Source organism: Physeter macrocephalus, unplaced genomic scaffold (assembly GCF_002837175.3).
Source record: "Physeter macrocephalus isolate SW-GA unplaced genomic scaffold, ASM283717v5 random_611, whole genome shotgun sequence".
Classification (NCBI taxonomy): Eukaryota; Metazoa; Chordata; class Mammalia; order Artiodactyla; family Physeteridae; genus Physeter; species Physeter macrocephalus.
In genome coordinates, this window is record NW_021145847.1 from 10,956 (window position 1) to 35,804 (window position 24,849).

General features: G+C 55.9%; 2 protein-coding genes across 4 annotated transcripts; both read left to right on the top strand.

The window, feature by feature from the left end:
* Positions 1-28: 28 nt before the first annotated feature.
* On the top strand, positions 29-10,955 carry KIRREL2 (kirre like nephrin family adhesion molecule 2). Its single transcript, XM_024132756.1, has 17 exons — positions 29-33; positions 3,510-3,562; positions 3,796-3,945; positions 4,555-4,704; positions 4,866-5,026; positions 5,404-5,554; positions 5,827-5,932; positions 6,049-6,197; positions 6,527-6,654; positions 6,746-6,878; positions 7,177-7,277; positions 7,440-7,659; positions 8,123-8,225; positions 8,536-8,644; positions 8,994-9,059; positions 10,576-10,614; positions 10,884-10,955. Exons 1-17 carry the CDS (start codon positions 29-31, stop codon positions 10,953-10,955), a joined length of 1,896 nt encoding a protein of 631 aa, XP_023988524.1.
* A 1,604-nt stretch (positions 10,956-12,559) lies between these two features.
* APLP1 (amyloid beta precursor like protein 1) lies at positions 12,560-21,924 on the top strand. 3 transcript variants are annotated; one of them, XM_007101074.2, is made up of 17 exons: positions 12,560-12,777; positions 13,684-13,827; positions 14,660-14,792; positions 15,008-15,120; positions 15,353-15,486; positions 15,597-15,781; positions 16,243-16,373; positions 16,749-16,823; positions 17,707-17,865; positions 17,944-18,072; positions 19,000-19,099; positions 20,146-20,253; positions 20,492-20,515; positions 20,706-20,776; positions 21,018-21,080; positions 21,212-21,355; positions 21,472-21,924. In XM_007101074.2, exons 1-17 carry the CDS (start codon positions 12,649-12,651, stop codon positions 21,568-21,570), a joined length of 1,941 nt encoding a protein of 646 aa, XP_007101136.1. In that variant the 5' UTR covers positions 12,560-12,648; the 3' UTR covers positions 21,571-21,924. The 3 variants fall into 3 exon arrangements, with proteins under 3 accessions (XP_007101136.1, XP_007101135.1, XP_007101137.1); XM_007101073.4 differs by having other exon boundaries at positions 12,603-12,777; positions 20,489-20,515; XM_007101075.4 differs by lacking the exon at positions 20,492-20,515 and having other exon boundaries at positions 12,604-12,777.
* Positions 21,925-24,849: the final 2,925 nt, after the last annotated feature.

Here is a 24,849-nt window from a genome sequence, read left to right on the forward strand (position 1 = left end):
CAGGCCCCGGGAGCCCAGGAGAGCGAGGATGCGGTCAGTGGCGGAGCTGGGTCCAGTTCTCAGTTGAATCTCGTCCTCACACTTCCCTGAAGTCAGTGTCTAAAGTTCCCTCTCTCTCTCTCTCTCTCTCTCTCTCTCTCTCTCTCTCTCTCTCAGTCTCTATCTCCTTCCCTGAAGTCAGTGTCTATTTCTCTTTCTTCTCCTGTGCCACTCCCACCCCTGGTCTCCTCTCACCACTCATAGCCCCTCAGGGAGGACCCACTGCTGAGTCGCCCAGGCCCCGGGAGCCCAGGAGAGCGAGGATGCGGTCAGTGGCGGAGCTGGGTCCAGTTCTCAGTTGAATCTCGTCCTCACACTGTTACCTCCCCCAGGCACCCTCCTGCGTCTCCAGCTTCAGGCCTCTGCCCAACCTTCTGGCACAGCTGGAGCAAGAAATCCCCTGTCAGCACATGCCAGGCACATTCCTCGGTGCCTCCCCAGCCCCCATGACCCCAAGGGCCTGGCTTGGGCCAGGGGTAAGGAGGGGCAGTTCAGACCCAGGAGGTCCCAGCTCAGCATGGGGAGCTGAGAGCTGGACCCAGCGTGGGGGTAAGACTCTTCGGCTCTTCCTACCCTGGTAGCTGACCTTCAAGTCCCTTCCTTCTTTGAGTAGACATCCCCCGCTCAGTGACGTCAGGGGTCTCTGCTGAGGAGTGTGCAAGAGTGTCTGAGAGGGACTGGGAGAGTGCCGATATCTGTGTGCACACATACGTGTGAAGTGCTTGTGAGTGTGTGAGCATGCGTGTGAGCCTGGGCAAAGTGAGAGTGAGCTGTGATCTGTGGAAGTTTGTGCAGTGCGTGAGCGTGTAAATGTCTAAGGTGTTAAGTGTGCCTGGCAATCTGAGTGGGTAGGAGTGACAGGTAGGGTCCGAGGCCACAAGCACTGAGCCCAGTGTGGGAACACTTTGGCAAGGGCCTTGTGAGTTCTAGTTCACGTAGCTTCCCTCTATCTCTTTCTGTCTCTTCTTGCCTTCTGGGTGTCTCTGTCTCTCTCCCTCCCTCAATCCATCTCGATTTATTTTCCTATCTTTCTCCATCGCCTTGAGACTCTCCCTCTCTGACTCAGTGTCTTTCTCCCCGTCTCTCTCTCCATTAGGTGGTTACATGTCAGCCAGCCTTTAACTCTGTCGCTGTCTGTGCCTGTATGTTTCTCTGTTTTTCACTTTCTGTCTCTGTTCTCATCTCTATCTCTCCCCCACCCCATACTCTGTCTCTCACACACACCAGGAGCTCAATAAATATTTGTTCTCAGTCAGCCTATGACTGTGTGTCTTTCTTTCATTTGTTTCTTCATCTCTGAGTCCTCCTGACTGTCACATCTTTGGATTTTATAACCATATGCTGGTTGGCCTGCCCTCCCCACTCCAGTGTGCGCATACACACCCACATGGGATAAGCTTCTTCTGCCTGCTTATCTCCTGCAGGAATTGGAACTGCTTGTTTTCTCTCTCTCTCCCCACTATGACCCCCATCTGGTCCTCATCCAGAAACAAGATGGGGCAACTGGCCTGAGTCCCCACACCTCCATGCTTGACGCTCCCTCTAATCTTTCTTCTTCCCTCCCATTCCAGACACCTTGCCCTCCTCCCACATTCCCTCTCCCAACACCCCCACGCCTCCTGGGGAATGGGGCTGGATGCAGAGCTGGAGGTTCTCTCACAGTGCCGTCACCAGATGGTGTCCCTCGGGGCCAGGGCATAGAGTTGTCCATTGCTGGGACCTTTAATTAGCACAAACCTTCCACCCTCCACCTTGGATGTTTTCCTTCTCTGGATGCTCCTGGGACCTCAGGCTCTCCATCTTTCCATGTCTGTGGCCCCAGAGAGCCAGGAAGGGGAAGTGATGTCAGGTGTCTGGAAAAACAGCCTTACTACCTGACTTCCACCCCAAGACTCAGGAGTCCTGGACCCAAGCTCATCCTGTTTCAAAATCCAGGGGCTGGATCCCCAAAACAAAAGCCAAGAGTTCTAGAAGTCTGGGCCCCCAGGATCTACCCTTTCAGATTCTGGAGTCCAGGCCCCTTCTTCCCAAGGACCTGGGAGTTCAGGCCTCCAGTCCTTCCCCCCCCACCCCCACCCCATGCACACACAGGACTTAGGGCAGATGTTCACTGTCTGTTGATTTTCAAATCCTCCTGGGCCTGAGTGGGGGTGGGAGAGAGATTGGTGGTTAAATCCACTGACTCTAAGATTTAAGGCCAGATTTTCTGACCCCAGGTCATCCTTTCCCAACTGCACTCTGCTGCAGGCAGGGGACCTAGCTGAGTCCCCAACTCCTTAGAAACTCGGAGTTCAGGCCATTAGCTTCTCAGTCCTCAGAGGTCTGAACCCCTAGTCTTAGAATCCTGGGGATCCATGCCCCTGCTATTTAGGGACACAAGAATCTGAGCTCAGGAACAACGGAGTGTGGAGCCCCAGTCCCTACAGGCTCAAGAATGTCAGACCCAGGGTCCCAGGCCCCCAGGCCCCCAGTCCCCGCTCTGTCGGCTCAGGGTCCCTCCCACGTGTCCGGCCAGCTGCGCAGCGTACCGCGGGCCGGCAGCGTGGGAACGCCCCAGCTGGGCGGCATGTAGCCGTCAGGACAAGCTGCGTGGTTCCCAGCCTCCCCGCCTGACTCCGCCCGGACACCACCGCCTCCCAGCCGTCGCCCGGCAACCACGGCTGAGTGGGGCGAGGGGGTGGTCCCGGACCGCAGGGTCCTGGGAAAGGAGGGGCTGCGGGCCTGGATTCCTGGATCTTAAGACGTGCTATGGTTTGCAGCGGCAACAAGGCAGGCAGAGGGATATTTTGAGAAGGGGTTTTGAGGTGGGGAGAGCTGAACCCCCCCTTCTCGAGGGATCCCAGCTGCCCCCCAGGCAAACACGGTGCCCTCTTCCTGACCCACCAGGCCCAGAGGAGCCCTGGGCCCGGCTTCTCCGGGGCGCGGAAACTAGCGAGTCCCCAGGGGTTCCCGTTTATAGCTCCGTTTCCACTCAGCGCGGTCCCTCCAGGACCCGGGCTGAGCAAGTTTCTTCCACTCTCTCCCCTCCCTCCTCCTCACCCCCAGCCATCCCCCAACCCCGGCAGGGTGCAGGTGTCCAACCCAGCCGGTGTTCCAGCTCCCAGACTGAAAGGGCGCTGGGGTGTCCTCCCGCTGGGGGGACCCGGCCCTGCGTGCCCCCATTCATCCGCGTCTGGGCCGCGGGAGTTTCTCAGCGGGAAGAGGGCGGGTCTCCCAGAAGGCGGGCCGGGGCGGGGCGAGGGGGATCAGGCCCTCCAGGGTCTCTCCGAGACCGAGCGCGCGGAATTGGCCTGCGTTTCAGAGCCGCGGAGCCTGCGGCGGAGACAGGGGGTGCTTCTAGCCTGGAGCGAAGTGTTGGGAGCGAAGGGGACTCCAGGCTAGAGTGGTGGGAGGTGTGCTGCCGAGGAAGGAGCTGGCAGGGAAGCCAGTGCAACAGCAAGTCTGCTGGATCTTGGGGGACACACACTCAGGATGCTGGTCCCCGCACTCCTTGTCCTCTTCTTCTGCCTCAGAGGGCGTGCAGGTACCGCGAGGGGCAGGGGCAGATAAATACAAGAGAGGGTTGTTTGCCAGTTGTCGCTTTACTGTGGTAAGTGCAGCTGAGGGTTCAGACTCCTAGATCTGAGGGAGGAGAACTCTGGGACCCTGGGCTTCTGGATCTGAGGGCAGAGGGGATTGGGGACTGAACTCCCTCCTGAGTGAGGGAACTCTTGAATGTGCTAAGCTCTGCTCTGCTCCTCCGCCCCATTCTCCTAGGCCTGTCACCCCACTTCCTGCAACAGCCAGAAGACCTGGTAGTACTGCTGGGGGACGAGGCCCGTCTGCCCTGTGCCCTGGGCGCATACTGGGGGCTGGTTCAGTGGACTAAGGATGGGCTGGCTCTAGGGGGCGAAAGAGACCTGCCAGGTGAGGCTGTTCTATCTATTCAGGGAGGGGCTGACTCCAGGGTGAGGGTGTTGGGCTTGGGCTATAACTGAAGTTTCTAATTTGACGTTTTCAAGTTTGGGAAATGAATGGGCTCAAGGAAACATTTGGGAGTTCAGAATTTTCAGCTTCTTCTTTGGAGGTGACCCATAGGGTTTGGGAATTTTAATTTTTATTGTAAAATATTGCATAAGTGCAGAAAGGCTTATAAGCATAAATGGAAGATTTGCCAAATAATTCTAAAATAGACAGCCATGTAACGACTAACCAGGTCCATTGCCAGCTCCCCAGAAGCCCTCCTTATTCCCTTCCCCTGTCATAGCCCACTCCCTCCTCACCCAGGAGGTAGTATCTAATCTGACTTTTATGGCAATTGTTTTCTTGCTTTTTTTTTTTCCTGAATTTGTCACACACACACACACACCCCACCCCCCAGCAAGTTTGCAGCGACTCTGGATTGGGAGAGGATTAGTGTCTCTCTGGCCCAGCACCCACTTTTGGTAGTGTCTTTCTGGTGTGGGATGTCTGGGGATGGAGGCCTGGGGCCAAGAACTCAGAACCATGGTGTGACTGCCTTTTCCCTGACTCCAGGGTGGTCCCGGTACTGGATATCAGGGAATGCAGCCAGTGGCCAGCACGACCTCCACATTAGGCCCGTAGAGCTAGAGGATCAAGCATCCTACGAATGTCAAGCTACACAAGCAGGCCTCCGCTCTCGACGAGCCCAGCTGCACGTGCTGGGTGAGGACCCAGCCCGCTTGTCCCTGGGGAGCCCAGGGGGACCGCCAGTGCTAGCTGGGAATATGAGAGTCCGGGGAGAATGGAGGAGTGGTCGGTCAGAGCTGGGAAGATAAGGGTCTCTGGGCCCAGGATCCAGCTCTGACCCCAGATCCACCCTACAGTGCCTCCCGAACCCCCCCAGGTGCTGGGTGGCCCCTCTGTGTCTCTGGTTGCTGGGGTTCCTGCAAATGTGACCTGTCGGAGCCGTGGGGATGCCCGCCCCACCCCTGAGCTGCTGTGGTTCCGAGATGGGGTCCGGCTAGACGGGGCCATCTTCCGCCAGGTCAGGTCCAAGTCTCTGTGCCAGCCCTTGCTCATTCAGGGAAATTTGGGGATCCGCTCAGACCACAAGCTCATCAAGAGGAGGCATGGGAGGGCAGGGATTCAAGGCTTGGGGTCCTTGGTACGTACTTAAGTATAAGGGCTCTAGGGCTAGACTACCTAGGTTCAAATCCTGGCTCAGCCACTCGTTAGTTGATCTTAACCTCTCCGTCCCTCAGTTTACTTATCTGTACAATGGAGTTAATAGTAGTATGCACCTCTAGGATAGTTGTGAGGATTAAATAAAGTAATATTTATAAATGCCTAGAAGAGTGCCTGACATAAAGTAAGTACTACCTAAGGGTAGATGAAATCATCATTATTATTCATAACCTACAGACCCTGTTGAAGGAAGGAACCACTGGGTCAGTAGAGAGCATCTTATCTTTGACCCCTTCCAGCCACGATGATGGAGCCATCTTGGTTTGCCGGGCTCGGAGCCAGGCCCTGCCTGCGGGGAAGGACACAGCTATCACACTGAGCCTGCAGTGTGAGTGCAGTTGGACACTGGGCCTTGAGCCTGCGGTCCTTGGGGAAAGAGGGAGCTGGGGCCTGGACTTCAGGGTATGAGAAAGGACAGGGCTGTGGACCTCGGGTCCCTGGGGGAATTGGGTACTGGAAGCCTAGACTCGTAGCTGAAAGGGAAGAGGGGACGGGGGACTCAGACTCCTGGGGTGGAGGACCTGAGAATTGGACTACTAGGTCATCAATGGAGGTGTTGCATGTCCTTGCCCACCGCTGACCATTGACTCACCTCCACAGACCCCCCAGTGGTGACTCTGTCTGCTGAACCACAGACAGTGCAGGAGGGAGAGAAGGTCACTTTCCTATGCCAGGCCACAGCCCAGCCTCCTGTCACCGGCTATAGGTGAGGACGCAGATCATTTCTCCCCAGCCGGGAGAACAGGCTTGGGGAGGGCTGCGGCTAGGACGTGAGTAGGTGTGCTTCGGAAGCAAGGACAACGCAGCCCACCACCTTCGCAGGTGGGCAAAGGGGGGCTCCCCTGTGCTTGGGGCCCGCGGGCCAATGTTGGAGGTAGTGGCGGACGCTTCATTCCTGACTGCGCCGGTGTCCTGCGAGGTCAGCAACGCAGTGGGTAGCGCCAACCGCAGCACAGCGCTGGATGTGCGATGTGAGCAGGGGCGGGGCCGTGGGTGTGGCCAAAGTGGGGTGAGAGAAATGGGACTGGGGCTACGGTGAGGCGCGGCTGTGACGGGACTGCGGGAGGTGGTGGGGCCGAAGTAGGATTTAGGCGGGATTTGGCTGTGCTGGATCAGTACCAAAGTGGAGTAGGGGCGGGGCGAGAGCGGGGCCGGGGCTTGTGAGCCGGACGTACGAGCTGAGTTGTGAACTGGGGGCTTAAACCCAATGGCCCTTGGGAGTGTCGTTTCTGAGTGGCTGATCCCAAGTCAGAAGTTGCATCCCTCCCTGGTCATGTGACCCCTCCTCTGTCTCCTCCAGTCGGGCCGATTCTGCAGGCAAAGCCGAAACCCTTATCCGTGGACGTAGGGGAAGACGCCTCCTTCAGCTGTGTCTGGCGCGGGAATCCGCTTCCACGGGTAACCTGGACCCGCCGCGGGGACGCGCAGGTGAGGCCAGACCTGGGGCTTGTGGCCATGGCTGGCAGTAGATGGGGCTTTCTCCCATGGTCGTGCCCCTGACGCCCCTTCCCTCTCCCAGGTGCTGGCCTCTGGGCCCACGCTGCGTCTTCTCGCGGTGGGGCCGGAGGATGCAGGCGACTACGTGTGCAGAGCCGGGCCGGGGCTCTCGGGCCTGGGGGGCGGCGCTGCGGAAGCTAGGTTGACTGTGAACGGTGAGAAAGCGGTGCTTCCTAGTGGACCTGGCATGTCCTGGGATAAGAAGTGGGCGGAGGGGGCGAGGGCTCATGGGAGGGGGCGTGGCCTTGAGAAAGGGAGCTTAACTGACGGCTGGGGCCCTTGGATTGAAGCGGGACCTAGGGAAGGCAAGCCTCAGAGGGGTTCGATGTTTGTTGAGAGGCATGGCCTAGTTGGCTGGAGTTAGTGGGGAGTGCCCAGGCCTGGCCTCGCCAGCTTGAGAACGGGTCTTGGGGGGCTGGGGCCTCTCTGATTGGTCCACAATCTCCAAACCAGCTCCCCCAGTGGTGACCGCCCTGCACTCTGCGCCCGCCTTCCTGAGGGGCCCCGCCCGCCTCCAGTGTCTAGTCTTCGCCTCCCCCGCCCCAGAAGCCGTGGTAAGGAGAGTCCCCCCTCTCATGGCCCTTCCAGCGGTGATCCCAGACCTCCTAGCCCGACTCCCCAAACTGCTGTGATTACCTGTGACTTTCCCGAAACCTTGACCTCCTCTTCCTGCCCTCCTTCGTCTCCTCAGTGACCTTCCTCTTTTGTGCCCCTAGGTCTGGTCTTGGGATGAGGGCTTCCTGACGGCGGGGTCGCGAGGTCGGTTCCTGGTGGAGACATTCCCAGCCCCAGAGGGCCGCGGGGGACAGGGTCCAGGCCTGATCTCTGTGCTGCACATTTCGGGGACCCAGCAGTCCGACTTTAGCCGGGGCTTCAACTGCACTGCCCGGAACCGGCTGGGCGAAGGAGGCACCCAGGTCAGCCTGGGACGTAGAGGTGAGTCCTTGGTCCCGAAGACCCCAAATCTGAATATTTCAAGCCCCCAAAATGCCACAACCCCCAAACAGAGGATCCTCAAGTGCAGAGACCCCCAAACCTTGGGAGCCTCAAAAGTATGAGTCCGTTGAATCCTGAGATCCCCAAACAATAATTTCCCTCAAATACGGAATCCTAAACTGAGAGACCCCTCACACTTAGGCGCTCTAAAGAAGGCAACCTCCAAATATAGGCAAAGTAAAAATACCCTCAAAGTCTAAGACTCCCTAAAGCCAGGGAGTTTAAACTTGTGAAACCTCAAGTTCATGAGTCCTTAAACCCAGGGAACCCAAGCTAGGGGACTGCAAAACTTGGAATCCCCAAACTTGGTGACCTCTGAACCCAGAGATTCCCTACAAAAGCCTCAAGCCCGGTTCCCCAGTTCCTGCTCAGCGTCCTCAGGAACCTCCTCTTCTTCCCACAGACTTGCTGCCCACTGTGCGGATTGTGGCTGGAGTGGCCGCTGTGGCCACGACTCTCCTTATGGTCATCACTGGGGTGGCCCTCTGCTGCTGGCGCCACGGCAAGGGTCAGTACCTGAGCCCCACCCCAGGCCCATACACAGGCCCTGCCCACTGACTGGCCTGGCCTTGGGACCTGGTCCCAGTCCTGCCTCTCTAGACCCTCACTGGCCTTGGCTCACATTCAGGACCTGATTCCCTGCTCAAGCTCTAACTCCATCTCCTCAGGGTCACATACCCCTTACTCTCCTAGGCCAGGGCTCTCTCCCAGTCTCCTGACCTGATTTGCCCCAGTCCTCTCTCTTCCTGCTCACTGGTCTCCACAGACCGTGACCCAGCCCCATCATTTACCTCTGCCCCCACCCCCAATGTCCCTGGCCTCAGCCTCTTTCTCCAAGCAAAGGAATCTGGTGCGAATCCCAGGGAGCAGCAACGGCTCCAGTTCGAGGGGTCCCGAGGAGGAGACAGGCAGCAGCAAGGACCAGGTAGGATGCCAGGGTCCCCAGACCTGACGGTACCTCAAGACCCAAATAGTAACTCAGTCCCAGTTGTGATCCCAGTCACAACTGGGTGCCCCAAACTCAGAAAGAGCCGTAGTCCCAACAGTGATCCCCAGATCCAAATATCCCCCAAATCCAAATACACCCCTGACCCAATTATTCCCTAGACCCAATATGTCCCTAGGGCTCCTTGTTGTCCTGAGTCCAGACCCCAGCTCTCAGGTGCCCTTGGTCCCTCCTGCCTGGCCTCAGATCTTGAACTGAGGGTCTCTGGGGTCTGGCACTGGGGCCAGAGGATCCTCTACACTCCCTTTCACTAAGCACCCTACCCCAGGGCCCCATCGTGCACACAGACCACAGTGACCTGGCTCTGGATGAGGAGGGAGCTCTGGAGACCAAGGTTAGTGTTGGGAAAAGAGGGGCTCCCTTCACTGTATCTCCAACTCTCTCTCCACTTCTTTTTATTTTTTTATTTTTGGCTGCATTGGGTCTTCGTTGTTGCGCGCAGGCTTCCTCTAGTTGTGGCGAGTAGGGGCTACTCTTCCTCGTGGTGCATTGGCTTCTCATTGCGGTGACTTCTCTTGTTGCAGAGCATGGGCTCTAGGTGTGCTGGCTTCAGTAGTTGTGGCACGCGGGCTCAGTAGTTGTGTCTCTAGAGCACAGGCTCAGTAGTTGCGGCACACGGGCTTAGTTGCTCCGTGGTATGTGGGATCTGCCCAGACCAGGGCTCAAACCCGTGTCCGCTGCATTGGCAGGTGGATTCTTAACCACTGCGCCACCAGAGAAGTCCCTCTCTCCACTTCTGTTACCTCCTTTTTCATTCTGTTGCCCCTAGAGCTGGCAGCTAACCCCCTCCACCCACTTCTTGCTGCCTCCTGGGCTGTCTCACCCACCTCCAGTCTCAGTTTGTTTATCTGCTGACTATGCCCACATATCTGCCCCAGCCTTGGCCTCCATCTTGAGCCCCAGATCAAGGTTCAGTCTGCTTATGCTTTCCCCATCACAGTCATGTTTCAGGCCTCCTAGATGCCTCTCCCTGGTTGCTTCACTCAGGCCCCTTCTACCTACCAGGTTCCACACTGGCCTCACATTTCCCCAAACTTGTACCTCCTTTAGGGTCCCATCTCTTTTAGGCCCCACTGACCCCAGTCCCCAATCCAGAGCCCTTCTCTCTCTTCTCTGTACCTAGCACATGCTATTCTCTTGGCCCGAAACACTCCTACCTTTCTTCACATACCTACCTAATTCTCTCCATCATTCCTCTGGTCTCAATTCAAACATTTCTGGTTCCAGAAAGCTCATGCTTCCCTCCTCCTAGCCCTGATGATTCTGTCTGTGTTTCACCTGTCATAGCCGTGACCACTGTGAGCTAGTCTTCCCCATCACGGTCTGAAGATTCCCCCATCACTGTCCCAGTCACTCCCTGAACTTCCTCCATCACAACCCTGACCTTCCTGGCTCTATCTAGTGATTCATCATTTCTCCTTTGGCTTGGATCTCCATGAGGACAGGGCTAGGTCTATCCTAGTGAGAGATGTCTAGGCATGCAGCGCAGGGCATGACACAGAATCAAAGCCTCAGGGCTGCAGGGCAAATGAATGAATGAACATCTTGATCTCCATTTCTCTCTCTTGTTCCCTCTGCATCTCCTTCCACACCACCACCCCTCAGCAGGCCTGTATCCTTCTGTCTCTGTCTCTCTGCCCATCTCCTTCTGTCCCTTCATCTCTTGTCACTGTTTTTCTGTGTCACTTTGTTCTTCTACCAGCCTATATGTCTCTGGGTCTCTGACTGCTTCTGTTTCTATCTTTTCGTCTTCCCCTAGGTCTGGCTCTATCTCAGTGTGTCTCTCCATCAGTGACCCTCACCCCGCTGTACCCTTACATACCTTACCAAGTCCCGTTTTGTCCCCTCAGGACCCAACCAATGGTTTCTACAAGGTCCGAGGAGTCAGTGTGAGCCTGAGCCTTGGAGAAGCCCCTGGAGGAGGTCTCTTCCTACCACCCTCCTCCCCTCTTGGACCTCCAGGGACCCCTACTTTCTATGATTTCAAAACACATCTGGGCATTGTCCCCCCCTGCAGATTATATAGAGCCCAGGCAGGTTATCTCACCACACCCCATCCTCGAGCTTTTACCAGCTACATCAAACCCACATCCTTTGGACCCCCAGATCTGGCCCCCAGCACTCCCCCCTTCCCATATGCTGCCTTCCCCACACCCAGCCACCCACGTCTCCAGACTCATGTGTGACATCTCTCCAGCTGAGGAGTCCTGGGATCTTCAACTTGCCATAATGGATTGTCCTGATTCCTGAGGACAAGTTGGCGACCTTACTCTTCCAAAATTGAACATTGAGGGGAGGGAAAGATCGTTGCAATTATCTGGGTCATTGATATACAGTCAGCTCAGCCAAAGGGGATGCCCCAAGTGGGAGCAAGAAGGCCACTGTGCCTACCTCTTCCCCTGTGTAAAAGAGATTCAAGATGGCACATGGACCCTTTGCAGAGGGATGGGGGGACAGGGGGTGATGGGAGTTAGGGGCAGAGAAGGAAGTTGTTTCCAAACACTGAAAGAAGGTATTTCAAGATGACCACCTGCATTGAGAAGAAAGGCAACATAAGGCAGATTAAGATGGAGGACCTGTTCTGGCTCTCCTCAAGGGGCACTTTGCTTCACCCATGGAATTGCAGCCAAAATGGCCATTCACTCCCTGGGAATCCAAGATGGTCACTATCTTGATTTTTTCTACCTTCCTTAAAGGCCCTGGAAGAACTGAACCCAAGGAGTAAGGATAGGGTGAGAGCTTTTGTGGGGTTGGGGGGGTGTGGGGGTGGTGTTGGAATCTGAGAATGAGAATATTTATGTTTAATAAAAAAAGTTGCGAAGTGAATGTCTTAGAGATTCTCCTGGCATTATTACTGTCTATCAAAGAAGGGGTCCATCAAAGCTGCCCCAAGGCCCTTCTTCTTACCCTAGACTATGAAGTGGCTGTAGAGAAAACCGTGAGCCACCCCCCAGCCCTTTGCTACCCATTGAGCACTCTAGGCTCTTTTAAGATACATCTACACAAACATACATGCACAGACGCACACACATGACAGGACTGCCCCAGTCAGCTTGGGGAAGACAATTCTACACTGCATTTTGAGGAGACAAAGAAGTGAGCCCTGAAGGGGAGGGGGCGAAGGAGAGGCTAGGGGTGGGAAAATAGAAATGCCCTGATCCTTACAGCAAGGGTGGGGGTCAACTCTTATCTTGAGGTGCTGGCTACCTGACTCAGCTCATCCTTAAAGAAAGGGTCTGGGGGCTTTGGTTCATGAATCCTTGATCTAGGAGTTAAAGGTGTAGATGACTGGGGTTCCTGGCAAGCAGAGCAGAAGGTCTGGGTCTTAGGGAGAAAGGGCTGAGGGATTGGTCTCTGATCCTGAGAGAGAAGGTACCTGGGACCCAGACTCCTGGATCTGAGGGAGAAGGGGACTGGGTCTCAGGTGCTATGTTCTTGATTGGGGAAACTTTGGAGGACTATTCCTGGGACCTCAAGAGAGGATTTGGGGGTGGGGGCCGCTCTCCAATGCTTGCATCCCTAGAGGAGAAGGGAGATGATTTGTGACTATCTGGGTCCGAGGGAGGGGAAAACTGGTGGTGAGAGTCTTGAGGGAGAACTCAAAATCCACAACCAGGAAGCCCGTGACCCAGACTCCTGGCTAGGCCCTTGCATGGGGTGGGACGCCTAGAATCTCAAGGCGGCGGGGGCCTGGCGCAGGCTCCCACCCGGGGTTTCCAAGCTTCTCCACTGTGCGCAGAGCTGCCACGCTATTGTCCTGGCCAGGAAGGCGGGGCCAGCGCGGGGCGGGGCTGGCGGCGCCGGCGCAGCCCGGGGGCGGCGGGAGGAGGAGGCGGCGGCGGCCGTGGCGCTGGGAGCTCCTGTCACCGCTGGGGCCGGGCCGGGCGGAAGTGCTGGGGACGTGAGGGCGCGAGGGCCGGGACATGGGACCCGCCATCCCCGCCGCTCGCGGTCTGGGCCCGCTGCCGCTGTTGCTGCCACTATTGCTGCTGCTTCTGCGCGCGCAGCTCGCCGTCGGGAGCCTGGCCGGTGGGAGTCCCAGCGCTGCCGAGGTGAGGCCGGGCCGGGTCCAAGGGGATGGGGGAAGGGGCGGGACCGGGCCTCTGGACCCCGATGCGGACAGGTCCAGAGCAGAAAGCGCAGTCTTTCCAGCTAGGCGGCCGGGCCCCCCGGCGCCGCTAACTGCACTAGGCATTCAGAAAACCGTAAGTCCAGGCCCCATCTCCCTCATCATCTGTCGTCCCAGTCCCCTCCAGCCCCCAGCGTAGGAACTGGCTTTTCCAGAGCCCCTGGTCTCAGAAGTCCAGCCCCCTCAGACCCTCTCGACCTGGGTGACTCAGCCCCAGACCCTTCCCACCTGAACAGGACCCACCAGGCAGCAAGGCACCTACAGCCAAAGAATCTGGGCCTCCTGCATCCTCTGGACCCATAGGAGGCCTCCCGCAAGGCTCCTAGGACCTAGAAGTCTAGGCCTCCAGCCACCGCCCCCCAACCCAGGATGTAGCTCTCCATCCCTCAAGGACTTGGTGTCCAGGCCTGCAGGGCCCTGAAGCCAGGCCTGGTGGTCTTTGCACCCGAGAATGCGAGCATGAGCTAGGGATGGAGGGAGGAGGGGCCAGAACGCCTGGGTTCTGACCTCCTCCCCCGCCATTCACGTTTAACCCTTTCAGCTCTAGTGCGGCTGAGCTGGGATGAGGGCGGAGCCTGTCTCCGCGGCAACAAGGCCGCGAGAATCCCGGGGGATCCGGGTCGCCATAGCAACGGCAGAGCTGGGGCGCCCCCGCCCTGTGGGAGCTGTTTCCCGGGGAACCGAACCTCTATGGAGGCGGTGCGCGGTGCTTGGTGGAGGGGGCTGGTGCTGGGGGTGTGAATATCTGGGTCCTAGGGAGCAAAGGACCAGAGGACTCACATGCCCGCGTCCCCCGTGCCCTCGCTGACCCCTCCGTCCCCACCCCCAGGCCCCAGGGTCTGCTCAGGTGGCTGGACTATGCGGGCGCCCAACCCTTCACCGGGACTTGCGTACCGGCCGCTGGGAACCAGACCCACAGCTCTCACGACGCTGTCTCCGGGACCCGCAACGCGTGCTGGAGTACTGCAGACAGGTAGGCGGGACCTACTGGGAGGGGCGTGGCCAGCAAGAAAGGGGCTCCAACTTGGGGCCGGGTGGCGCGTGAGAAGCTAGTCGTCGTGCAAAGGCAAGGTCCAGGGAGATGAGGCATCCAAGAAGGCATGGGAAACTAGGGGACGTGGCCAACAAAGAGGCGAAGTTAGGATAGGACAGGACCTGTTTTTGAGAAACTAGGTCAGGAAAGGGGAAGAACCGTGCAAAGACGGCCCGCTGAGGAAAGTGTCCAGTGAAAAGACGGAGTTTAGCAATAATATGGTGGACTCCTTAAAGAGCAGGTGTAGGTGGGCGTGACCAAAGGAGACGCGGGGCTAAGACAAAAAGACCTTTGGACCGGCGTGACTGGGAACGGGGTGGAACCCAGTGGGAGAGTGGAAAGCTAGGAGGCGTGGCTATGAAAGCAGGTCTAACACAAAGAGAAGGGATACTTACTGAGAGGCCAGAGAGAGAGCCGAGGCTTAACGAAGGGAGGAATCTATGGGGAGATAAACCTGATAGGGGTAAGGGGCAGAGGCGACTACAAGAGAGGTGGGCTTAGCGGGATTGAGTTTTTGGGCAATGGAGGGACCTTCGTAAAGAAACTGGACAGGCAAAGGGGCGGAGCCTAAGGATGGCGTGGCTTAAGGGAGAGGTACTAGGGGGCGTGGCCAATGGGCTTGAGGGGCTTAGATATCTAAGACCTGTTCTACAGAGAAGCAGGGCCTAGGGAGGAGAGGTCCTTGTGAATACTAGAGACTTGAAAAGGGACATGGCCAGCGCAGAAGCGCAGGCGGGGCCGTGGGTTGATCACCCCCACCCGGTGCCCCCAGATGTACCCGGAGCTGCAGATTGCACGTGTGGAACAGGCGACACAGGCCATCCCCATGGAGCAATGGTGCGGGGATGCCCGGGGTGGCCGCTGTGCCCACCCCCACCACCAGGTTGTGCCTTTCCGCTGCCTGGGTGAGTCACAGGCTGGGGGAGGGGAACGGAAGGAGTGGGGGGGTCTCCGAGGGGTGAGATTCTGGCCCTGGTTTCAGGCTCACATTAGGGAGCTGGATGCCTGGGTCCAGAGTGGGACAGAAAAGCCTATGAGGATAAGAGATCTGGATTCTGAGGAGGGTAGGGCTAGTGGCTGTGGCAGTGTCTCACATCGATCGATGCCCCCCTTTTGCCAGAGGGTGAATTTGTGAGCGAGGCCCTGCTGGTGCCTGAAGGCTGCCGGTTCTTGCACCAGGAGCGCATGGACCAGTGCGAGAGTTCAACCCGGAGGCGTCAGGAGGCACAGGAGGTCAGGACCCAGCCCACTCCTCCTCACCCCCCCAGAACCCAGGGGTCCAGTCCTCTAACACCCTCCTCCTCCAGAACCCAAGAGTCTGGGCCTCAGCCCTCTCTTCCCCAATGGGACAGAACCAGGAATCCAGGCTCCCAGCCCCATCAGCCCCCAAGACCCAGGCATCCAGGCTTCCCCTCTACCCTCTGTTACCCCACAGTCCTGGCATCTGGGCCCACTCTTCCCGCAGGCCTGCAGCTCCCAGGGCCTCATCCTGCATGGCTCGGGCATGCTTTTGCCCTGTGGCGCGGATCGGTTCCGAGGTGTGGAGTATGTGTGCTGCCCCCCTCCAGTGACCCCCAACCCGTCTGGGACAGCAGTTGGGTGAGTGGGAGGGAAGCCTCCATGCCCAACCCAAGGCTCCTGAGGCAGGAGATGGAAGCCTGGGGGCCTGGGCCCAGGTTCTTATTGCCTTGGGTCTTCTGCTCCCTCAGTGATCCTTCCACTCGGTCGTGGCCTCCCGGGGGCAGAGTTGAGGGGGGTGAGGATGAGGAAGAGGAGGAATCCTTCCTACAGCCAGTAGATGATTACTTTGTGGAGCCCCCACGGGCTGAAGAGGAAGAAGAGGAGGAAAGAGTTCCACCCTCAAGCTCCCATACCCCTGCAGGGGTCAGCAAAGGTGAGGCAGGCTCTGAACCCCCAGTCCCCTCCACCCTGGGGGGAGGATGCTTTCAGGGAGCCTTGGTATAGGGGCCTCTTTGGGAGGGATGTGGGGGGGAGAAGCCCTGTTGGGGGAAATGGGAGGGATGGGAATGGCTTTGAATAAAGTAGAGGTGGAAGGGGCAGCCTGTGAGGACTGCAAAAGGGGAGGGTGGTTTGGGGGTACCCGGAAGTGGAGGAGTCATTTGGTAGGTCTGAAGGATTATTGGGGGGAAAGCTTGGAGGATAGTGTAATGGATTCCTAAGCTTTACAAGAACAGGCCCAGTTCAGAGCCACGTTTCGCATGATGCCAGGCAGCAGCTATGGCTGAAGTGAACACATGAGGGTCTCCAGTGCGCTCTAGGAAATGCAGTTCTCTGGGAAGGGAAGGAGACCTGGAGCTGGGCTTCTGGCTGACTCCCTGGTTCCTGGCCTTGCAGTGACTCCCACCCCGAGGCCCACAGATGGTGTGGACGTGTACTTTGGCATGCCTGGAGAAATCAGCGAGCATGAGGGGTTCCTGCGGGCCAAGATGGATCTGGAGGAGCGCAGGATGCGTCAGATTAACGAGGTGATGGTGCTGGGGGCCCCAGGATCCCCCATAACACAGAGCTCCCTAAATACCAGGAAATTCCTCAGGGACACATTGAGACTACCTCTAAAGAGTCCCCAAGTCCCCATTAACCCCCAGTCCTCAACACCACCCCTAAGATGACCAGGGATCTCTGACCCACCTAGAATCCCACTGAGATGCCACCAGATTCTATGGAAACTCTGATGCATGGTACTCTTCCACTTTAAATTCCTTCTGAATCCTCTCTCTTGGGAATCCAAGAGGCAGGGGGACTTAAGGGATCTGGAGACTCTGAAGAAGGATGGGGGCAGGGGAGACTCACTGGGTAGAGCAGGGTGGATTCTAGGATCCTGAAGCTCCCCTCGTCCCCAGGTGATGCGTGAATGGGCCATGGCAGACAGCCAGTCCAAGAACCTGCCTAAAGCCGACAGACAGGCCCTGAATGAGGTAGGACAACCTCCAGAGCGTCCTACTCAGGCCCGTCCACTACCTGGGGCACACTGGGTCTCAGCCTGGCTAAGGCTTTGTCTGGCCTCATCCAGTTCCACCCCTTCCTACTTGCATGGGCCTCTCCGGGCTCCACCCTTACACTCGGCTTGGCCCCTCTTGGCCTACATCCAACCTGACTTTGCTTTCCTCCTCTTCCCACTGGCCATGTTTTGCCCTGTCTCAACTTGATCCTAGCCTCTGAGGGCTGGCTCTGGAGGCCTCTCCCTAGCTGGGCCCCTGCAGACAGAGCCAGGTCCTTCTCAGCCTCTCTTTGATGCTCAGCCCTGCTCCCTGACTCTGATCCTGCCCCTCTCATCTCCCTTTTACTCAATCCGTCCTCAGTAGTCCCAGCCTCATGACTCTCTGACCCACCTCTCTCAGCCTCACTTTAGTACCGCCCTGCCCTGTGTAGACCCCACTCAGCTGAGCCCCATTACTTGACTCTTGCTCCTATCCAGCTCAGTCTTATTCAGTTACAGCCTGTCTCCAGTGGGTCCTGCCCAGGCCTGAGCCCTACCTTTCCTACAATACTTGGCTCCTTTTATCTCAACACAGGCCAGCTCTGTTCCTAGATTGTTCCCACCCATGTAGTGAACACCTTCAGCGGGGCTCCCAGCAAGCCTAGCCCTGCCCCACTCTACCTGGCCCTGCAGCCCCAGCTCCACCAGTCAGTCTCCTGTCATCTAGTCCCACCCCAGGTTGACTCTGCCCAGGCCTGGATCCACTGCACGCCTCCCTCTCCCCCGCCACTTGACCCTATAGCCCTACCTTTCCAGACTGCCCTTGACCCGGGTTTCACCCCACTACGCCTCTCCTGGCCCTGTGCCCACCCCCTCGCCAGCACTTCCAGTCCATTCTGCAGACCCTGGAGGAGCAGGTGTCTAGTGAGCGACAGCGCCTGGTGGAGACCCATGCCTCCCGAGTCATTGCCCTAATCAACGACCAGCGCCGGGCTGCCTTGGAAGGTTTCCTGGCGGCACTGCAGGGGGATCCGCCTCAGGTGCGGGAACCGTGGGGGCAGAGGGCAGGGGGTGGAAAGGGCTGGGGCAGGCCTGGGCAGCCTTCATCCCTTCCACAGCCAGAGCGCGTCCTGCTGGCCCTGCGGCGCTACCTGCGAGCAGAACGGAAGGAGCAAAGGCACACGCTGAGGCACTACCAGCACGTGGCTGCCGCGGACCCCGAGAAGGCCCAGCAGACGCGCTTCCAGGTGCTCAGGTTCTTCCAGCTCCCAAATGCTCAGCTGGCCCTCGGACCCCGGCCTCGTGGACCCCAGCCCTCAAACTCTCTCTTGCCCCTCATACCCTCTTTCCATCCCTTGGACCTCCTTCCTATCCCTGGAACCTCCCCCTTCTGTGCTTGGGACCCATTCCAGTCCCTCAGATCCTTACTTCCTGACTCTGGAATGCTGCCTCCCCGACCCCTGTGCCTTTGACCCCTTTCATGAATTCCCACTCTCTGTCCCTTGACCCCACTTCCTGTCCCTTGGATTCTTACTTCCTTTCCTAGAATCCCCCTCCTGTGCCTTGAACCCTGTTCCTGTCCCTCAACTCTCCTTTTTCCCTAACCCCACTTGTTCTCCCTGGAGCCCTTGTTCTGTGCCCTCAGATCCTAATTCCTGTTTCTTGGATGTCCTCTTCCTGTCTAAGAATACTCCATTCTATGCTCTTGAACTCCAAGTCTTGCCCTTGAACCACATCATTTCTATATGACCCTCCAATTCTACTTCCTTCTTCAGAACCTCCTCAAGCCTCACTTCCTATTCCTCAGACCCTACTCTCTGCCCCTCCTACCCACTTACCATCTTCTATACCATATTCCTTGTACCCTATACTTACCTTGTCTCCTGTGCCCCACCTTTCCTAGCAACTACTCCTTTTCGTTCTTCCTTACTTTCTTTCCCAAGACTCTCACAGCCTGTCTTCTGTACATCTTTTCCTTTTCATTGTATTCCACTTCTCCTTCTCCAGTTTCCTTCCTCCCGTGGCCAAGTTCCTTGCCCTTGTACCCTACTTCCTGTCCCTTGTATGTGCTAATTTTGCTTGGACCCTCTTGACCTTCCTCCTTCACCCTGCCTCCGTTTCCCCATCTCTAGCCTGCACTGCTCAGTTCATCCCTCATACTCACTCCCCCACAGGTGCAGACTCACCTTCAAGTAATCGAGGAAAGGATGAATCAGAGCCTGGGGCTGCTTGACCAGAACCCCCGCCTGGCTCAGGAGCTGCGGCCCCAGATCCGTGAGTGCCCAATCCTGACCCCCCAGCCTTTGACTCCCCTGCCATTTCAGCTCTCTATTCCCGTGTAACAAACTCCAAAACTTAGTGGCTTAAATCAACCATTTTCTTTTCTTTCTTTCTTTCTTTCTTTTTTTTTTTTTTTTTTTTTTTGAGTTTGGAAAACCAAGGTTTATTCCAGTCTTTCTTTAAAAATGGTCCACAGTCCTTCAAGGACCTTCATGAGCATCACTTGAAAAGTTTGTTAAAATTGCAAGTTTAGGGACCTCACTCCACACCTATTGAATCAGAATCTTTTGAGACATGGATGGAAAATTTTCATTGAACAACTTCTTTGAGTAATTCAAATGCACACTGAGGATAGGAAATCTTCATCTTTTGGTCATAGGACAGCATGTACCAGGTATGATAGCTGTATTAAATCAGCCATTTCCATTGCTCGTGATTCTGCCGTCTGCTCTGGGTTCTGCTGGGTGCTTCTTCTGCCAGCCTTGTCAGTAGTCAAGCGTGTCACTGCATTTGGCTAGCAGGTCAGCTAAGGGCTGGGACTCCGGCACAAATGAGCCTCTCTCCCTCTCTATGTAGGCTCAGGGCCTCTCTTCTCCATGGAGCCCCTCCACGTGGTCTCTCCAACAGGGGAGCTGGACTTCCTACGTGGTGGTTCAGGCTCCCCATACCGTGCAAGTGGAAACTGCCAGGTCTTCTTAAGACTTGGGCCCACCTTCTATTGGTTAAAGCAAGTCACAAACCCAGTCCCGATTCAAGCTGCAGGGCCTTCACAAGAGCATGAATACCAGAAAGTGTAACCCCCAGATCTACTGTGACTTCCTCCTGGATGTCCCATGCCAAACCCTAATTCTCCTGCTCTTTAAGGAGGCTGTTCTCTTGAACTTCAACCTCCATCCTCCAACACTCAGCTCCACTTCCCCAGGTCACACGTATGGCTCCCCCCCAGTCACTCTATTGTTAGGGTGCCATCCATTCACCCATTTTTGTTTTGTGGATCCCTACGCTCACAACCTCACCACCTTTCTGCATGTTGCCCTCAGAGGAACTCCTCCACTCTGAACACCTGGGCCCCAGTGAATTGGAAGCCCCTGCCCCGGGGGGCAGCAGTGAGGACAAGGGTGGGCTGCAGCCCCTGGATTCCAAGGATGGTGAGTTAACCCAAATATATATAATCCCAGACTTTGGGGTACAGGCCCCCAACCTCAATTCTAATCCCCCACCACAGTGAGTGGAAGAGGATGGGAAGGAATGTCTGAGGTTGTAGAGGCCTCTGTAGGATCCTCGATCCTCCCTTGGCCCCTGGGAGGGGGCTTCCCCACACTATCTTTGGTGATGCTCTCCTCTCTTCACTGTTCTACCTGTCTTGCCTCCTCTGGCTGCCAGCAGACAACCCCATGGCCCTTCCAAAAGGTGAGTATCTCACAGAGTAGCCCCCAGCCACCAAATCCCTCTGAGTCCTTGAGCCCAGAATGGAAAAGGGCCCGTACACGGGGAACCCCAGCCCTCCTGGGATGGAGTCTGGTGCCCCTTCTGACCCCCTCTTCAGGCGGGGGTAGCACCATTCTGGACTCTCAGGAATGAGATAGGATTTGGGGGGTAGGGTCCACAGAACAAGATGCTGCATCCCCTGGGAAAGAGAAGATGTCCCCCCTGGAGCAGTATGAACGAAAGGTAAGTTAGTCGGACCCGCGGGCACCGGAGGGAGGATGGGCCAGGGGGCCTGGATTCCTAGGTCTGAAGGAGGAGGGTGCTAGGGGTTTCGGTTCCTTGGCCTCAGAGGAAAGAAGGGACTGAGGACATGGACTTCAGGGTCCTAGGGAAGAAGAGGGCTGGGAGATGCCCTCTTGGGGCCCAGGGGAGGGGGAGGCAGGGGCCCAGACTTCTGGGTCCCTGACACCTCCTGCTCCCCCAGGTGAATGTGTCTGTTCCAAGGGGTTTTCCTTTCCACTCATCGGAGATTCAGAGAGATGAGCTGGTAAGAGGAGGAATATTCTGGGTACTTAGGGGAAGGGGTCAGAGGTCAGTGGCTAGGCTGTGACTCCCAAAGGCACACAGGGCCCTGGTGAGCCTCCAAGATGACCCCAGCCCCATCTCCTCTGCCTGCAGGCACCAGCTGGAACAGGCATGTCCCGAGAGGCTGTGTCTGGTCTGCTGATCATGGGAGCGGGTGGTGGCTCCCTGATCATCCTCTCCATGCTGCTCTTGCGCAGGAAGAAACCCTACGGGGCTATCAGCCATGGAGTGGTGGAGGTGAGAGGCAAAGAGACCTGGAACGGGGAGGACTTCCAGAGCCTGGGAGTAGAGGGGCTGTGCGATCTGTGGTCAGGCCCCTATGGCCCACTCCGCCTCCCCTGCCTCTATTGCAGGTGGACCCCATGCTGACCCTGGAGGACCAGCAGCTGCGTGAACTGCAGCGTCACGGCTATGAGAACCCCACCTACCGCTTCCTGGAGGAACGACCCTGAACCAGCCCCCTTCACCCCTTTGGCTGAGCCCAGACCTTCCCTCTTCCTGGAGCCCCAGAACCCCAACTCCCAGCCCGGGGGAGGGGTCTTGAAAAAGTTCGTTTCACACCCTTTGTGAGGGGGCTGGAAATTCTTATTTCCCCTGTCCAATTCCAAATTTCATCCCTAAGAAATCCCCAGGTATTCCCAGCTGCCTCCCCACTTGGGACCTCCTCACTTTAATTTATTTTGTACATTTAATGTATTGTTCCTTAAGGTGACCACCAGTGGGTCCCACTGTCTGTTGTTCCCTGGAATTCACCCTCCCACGTGTCCCCCACTAATATCCCAATAAAGTCCTCTTCCCCACCAGGCCATCCTCTGTCTCTGTGGGAGAATCAGGGTGTAATCAGCTCTGGACATTGGTGTGCAACCCCGCCCAGACCTCCTTCACCTCTTTAAACTGTTGGAGAGATCTTTAAATCTGGGCGGGGCCTTGGGAAGGGGCGGAGTCCAGAGATCTAGGCTAGGCTCCCACCCAGGAGCTTTCCGTGGTACTGAACCGGCAGCCACTTCTAGGCCTGTATCAGCTGGGTTCCAGGGTGGACTCCAAGGAGGCTGGGCTCTAGCAAGTTTCCCCTGCCTCCCACTCACCCTCATACACAATCACATACAACATCCACCCCCAACCTGTGAACTGGATGAGGGACAGGGAATCTTGAACCGCTCTTCCCATTCTTGAGTCTTAAGCCCTTCTTGGGGAGGTGATAAGAATCCCCTTGGAGTGTAGAAATCCAACCATGTGTCCCAGGGAGGGTTATGTGATGTCTGCAAGTGCATCCCATTTTGTGACATGTCAGAGTTGTCCCTCTACATATACTGTTAACCTGTCTCAAGAGGGTTGTTATGAGGATCAAAAGGAGAAATATTCGTTGGGACGTTAGAATTGTGCCTGGCGCTTCGCAAATACTTGTTGAATAAATTCTAAAATGACATGGCAGCAAACATTCATATGGCACCCTGTGCCAGGCACTGCTCCAAGGGCTTTCATGCACTGGCACACTTCATCGTTATTTCTACCCCATGAAGTAGGTACTATGACTATCCTCATTTATAGATTAGGAAATGGAGGCAAAGAGAAGTTATATCACGTTCCCAAGGTCACCATCTAGGAAGGGATGAAGCTAGGAATTCAACCCAGGAAACCTGGCTCCAGTGCCCATACTCTAGGCCATTTTGCTAACCGCCTGCCTACTAATTCATGACTGTCCCATATGGTGTTTGTTTGGGTTGCTCACTGCAAAATTTCAAGTGATACCATTCATCTCCTAGACATTGTAGATTTGCATTTTTACCACAACTTCCCAGCAGATAGCAGTAGTGTGCCATGTTCTAATATCAGGATAGCACAATTTTCTGACAGATGGCTAAGGGAGGGAGCACGTATTTTTAATTCCTCCAACGGACCGATGAGCTCACAGTGATGAGCTCTACATAATATATACATGAATTACAGGTCATGTATATTAAATATAGACGTGGTAGGTATTGGGAGGAAGATGCCTACATGATGCAAGTTGGATACAATGCCACAGCTTTATTAAGAACCCCGTTTGCAACATCATTCTGATACTGCCTTTACCATCAGGTATACTCAGACCATTCTAGTAGAAATCTATAAGTAGCACCACAAGCAGGGGAAAAACTGCCTTTGTATTTTCACAGCCAAGGGTGATTAACAGGCTAACAATAGGTAAGGAGCTCCAAGCAGGTGGGATAGGAAATGAAAGGCCATTTTGCTCAATACACTCAGTGCATGATCCCTAATAATATCTGCATTTTAATGGCAATGCTTAGAGTAATTAGTTTAAAAACACTGTTTTTATTGAAATTCCAGCAGGAAAAATAACTTTACTATTACTCATTTGATGCTCTTGTGCCCCAAGCCACTCTTCTTTTCCCATTGAATACGATTTAATTCTTCTTTTAGTAAGGCAAAGTTTCCTAGAGACGTGTTATCACGTTAGTGGTGTGTGTGTGCGTGTGTGCGTGTGTGTGTGTGTGTGTGTGTGTGTGTGTGTGCTGATACATGTCGGGACACACATCTTATATGTCAACAGAATCTAAGATGCCATCAAAAATAAGAAATACCATTATTTTATGTACCACAAAGGAAAAATACACAGACATTAAACTATGCCACATAATTGTAAGATGAATTCCAATTAAGTTCTTCCTAGAATTAATGAAATACAACATACTATTATGAATTTTTCATGGGTCAGCTGCCACTATGTGAGTACACACAGGAGAGCACACTCATGCTGGTCCAAGGCAGCTAACGTGGGAGACTTGTGCTGGCACCACCAATAACTCCACCTCCCAATATTCTTGTTCTAGTGCAGTACCTTCCTCCCCACTGATTCTGGGCTTGGCCACATGACTGACTTTGACCAATGGGGTATCAGCAGGCATGATGCAAGAAGGGGCTTTTTCTCTTGGAATATTCCCTCTTGGAGCTACTGCGTGAGGAGATCCTCCTACCCTCCTGGAGGGACCACAGGGAGAGGGATGCTTGGCTCACTCTCAGAAGTTCCAGCCATCTCAGCTGAGCTATCAGACATGTGAGTGCTGCTGTCCAGGCCAACCGGGCCTCCAGCTAACTGCAGCCATGTGTGTGACCAAAGCAAGATAGCAGAACTGCCCAGCTCAGCCCGGCCCAGATTGCAGAATCGTGAACAAAAAAAGTGGTGCTGGACTTCCCTGGTGGTGCAGTGGTTAAGAATATGCCTGCCAATGGAGGGGACACGGGTTCGAGCCCTGGTCCAGGAAGATCCCACAGGCCGCGGAGCAACTAAGCCTGTGCGCCACAACTATTGAGCCTGCACTCTACAGCCCACGAGCCACAACTACTGAAGCCCGCGTGCCACAACTACAAAAGCTTGCATGCCTAGAGCCTGTGCTCCGCAACAAGGAGAAGCCACCACAAAGCCCGCGCACCACTACGAAGAGTAGCCCCCACTCGCCACAACTAGAGAAAGACTGCGCGCAGCAGCAAAGACCCTATGCAGCCAAAAATAAATAAATTTATCAAAAAACAAAAAAAAGTGGTGGTTGTTTTAAGCCTTAAGTTTTGGGGTAGAGACACTGGCACATGACCTGAAGTGTGCTTGGTTTGTTGTCCGTGAGAGGCTCCGAGCAGTGGGGGCTACCGTGCATCAGAGGGCTTTCTGGAGCGACGAGACTGGGATGGAGGACAGAGCAGATGCTGTGGGGCAGAGGTACAAGGGGGCACTGTGG

Coding starts and splice junctions, on each gene's coding strand:
- KIRREL2 (XM_024132756.1), top strand. Junction 4,705..4,865: donor AGCCCAGCTGCACGTGCTGG/GTGAGGACCCAG, acceptor TCCACCCTACAG/TGCCTCCCGAACCCCCCCAG. Junction 10,615..10,883: donor ACAAGGTCCGAGGAGTCAGT/GTGAGCCTGAGC, acceptor CCCCACACCCAG/CCACCCACGTCTCCAGACTC.
- APLP1 (XM_007101073.4), top strand. CDS start 12,649: ATGGGACCCGCCATCCCCGCCGCTCGCGGTCTGGGCCCGCTGCCGCTG. Junction 15,782..16,242: donor CCCTGCAGGGGTCAGCAAAG/GTGAGGCAGGCT, acceptor CTGGCCTTGCAG/TGACTCCCACCCCGAGGCCC. Junction 16,374..16,748: donor GGATGCGTCAGATTAACGAG/GTGATGGTGCTG, acceptor CCTCGTCCCCAG/GTGATGCGTGAATGGGCCAT.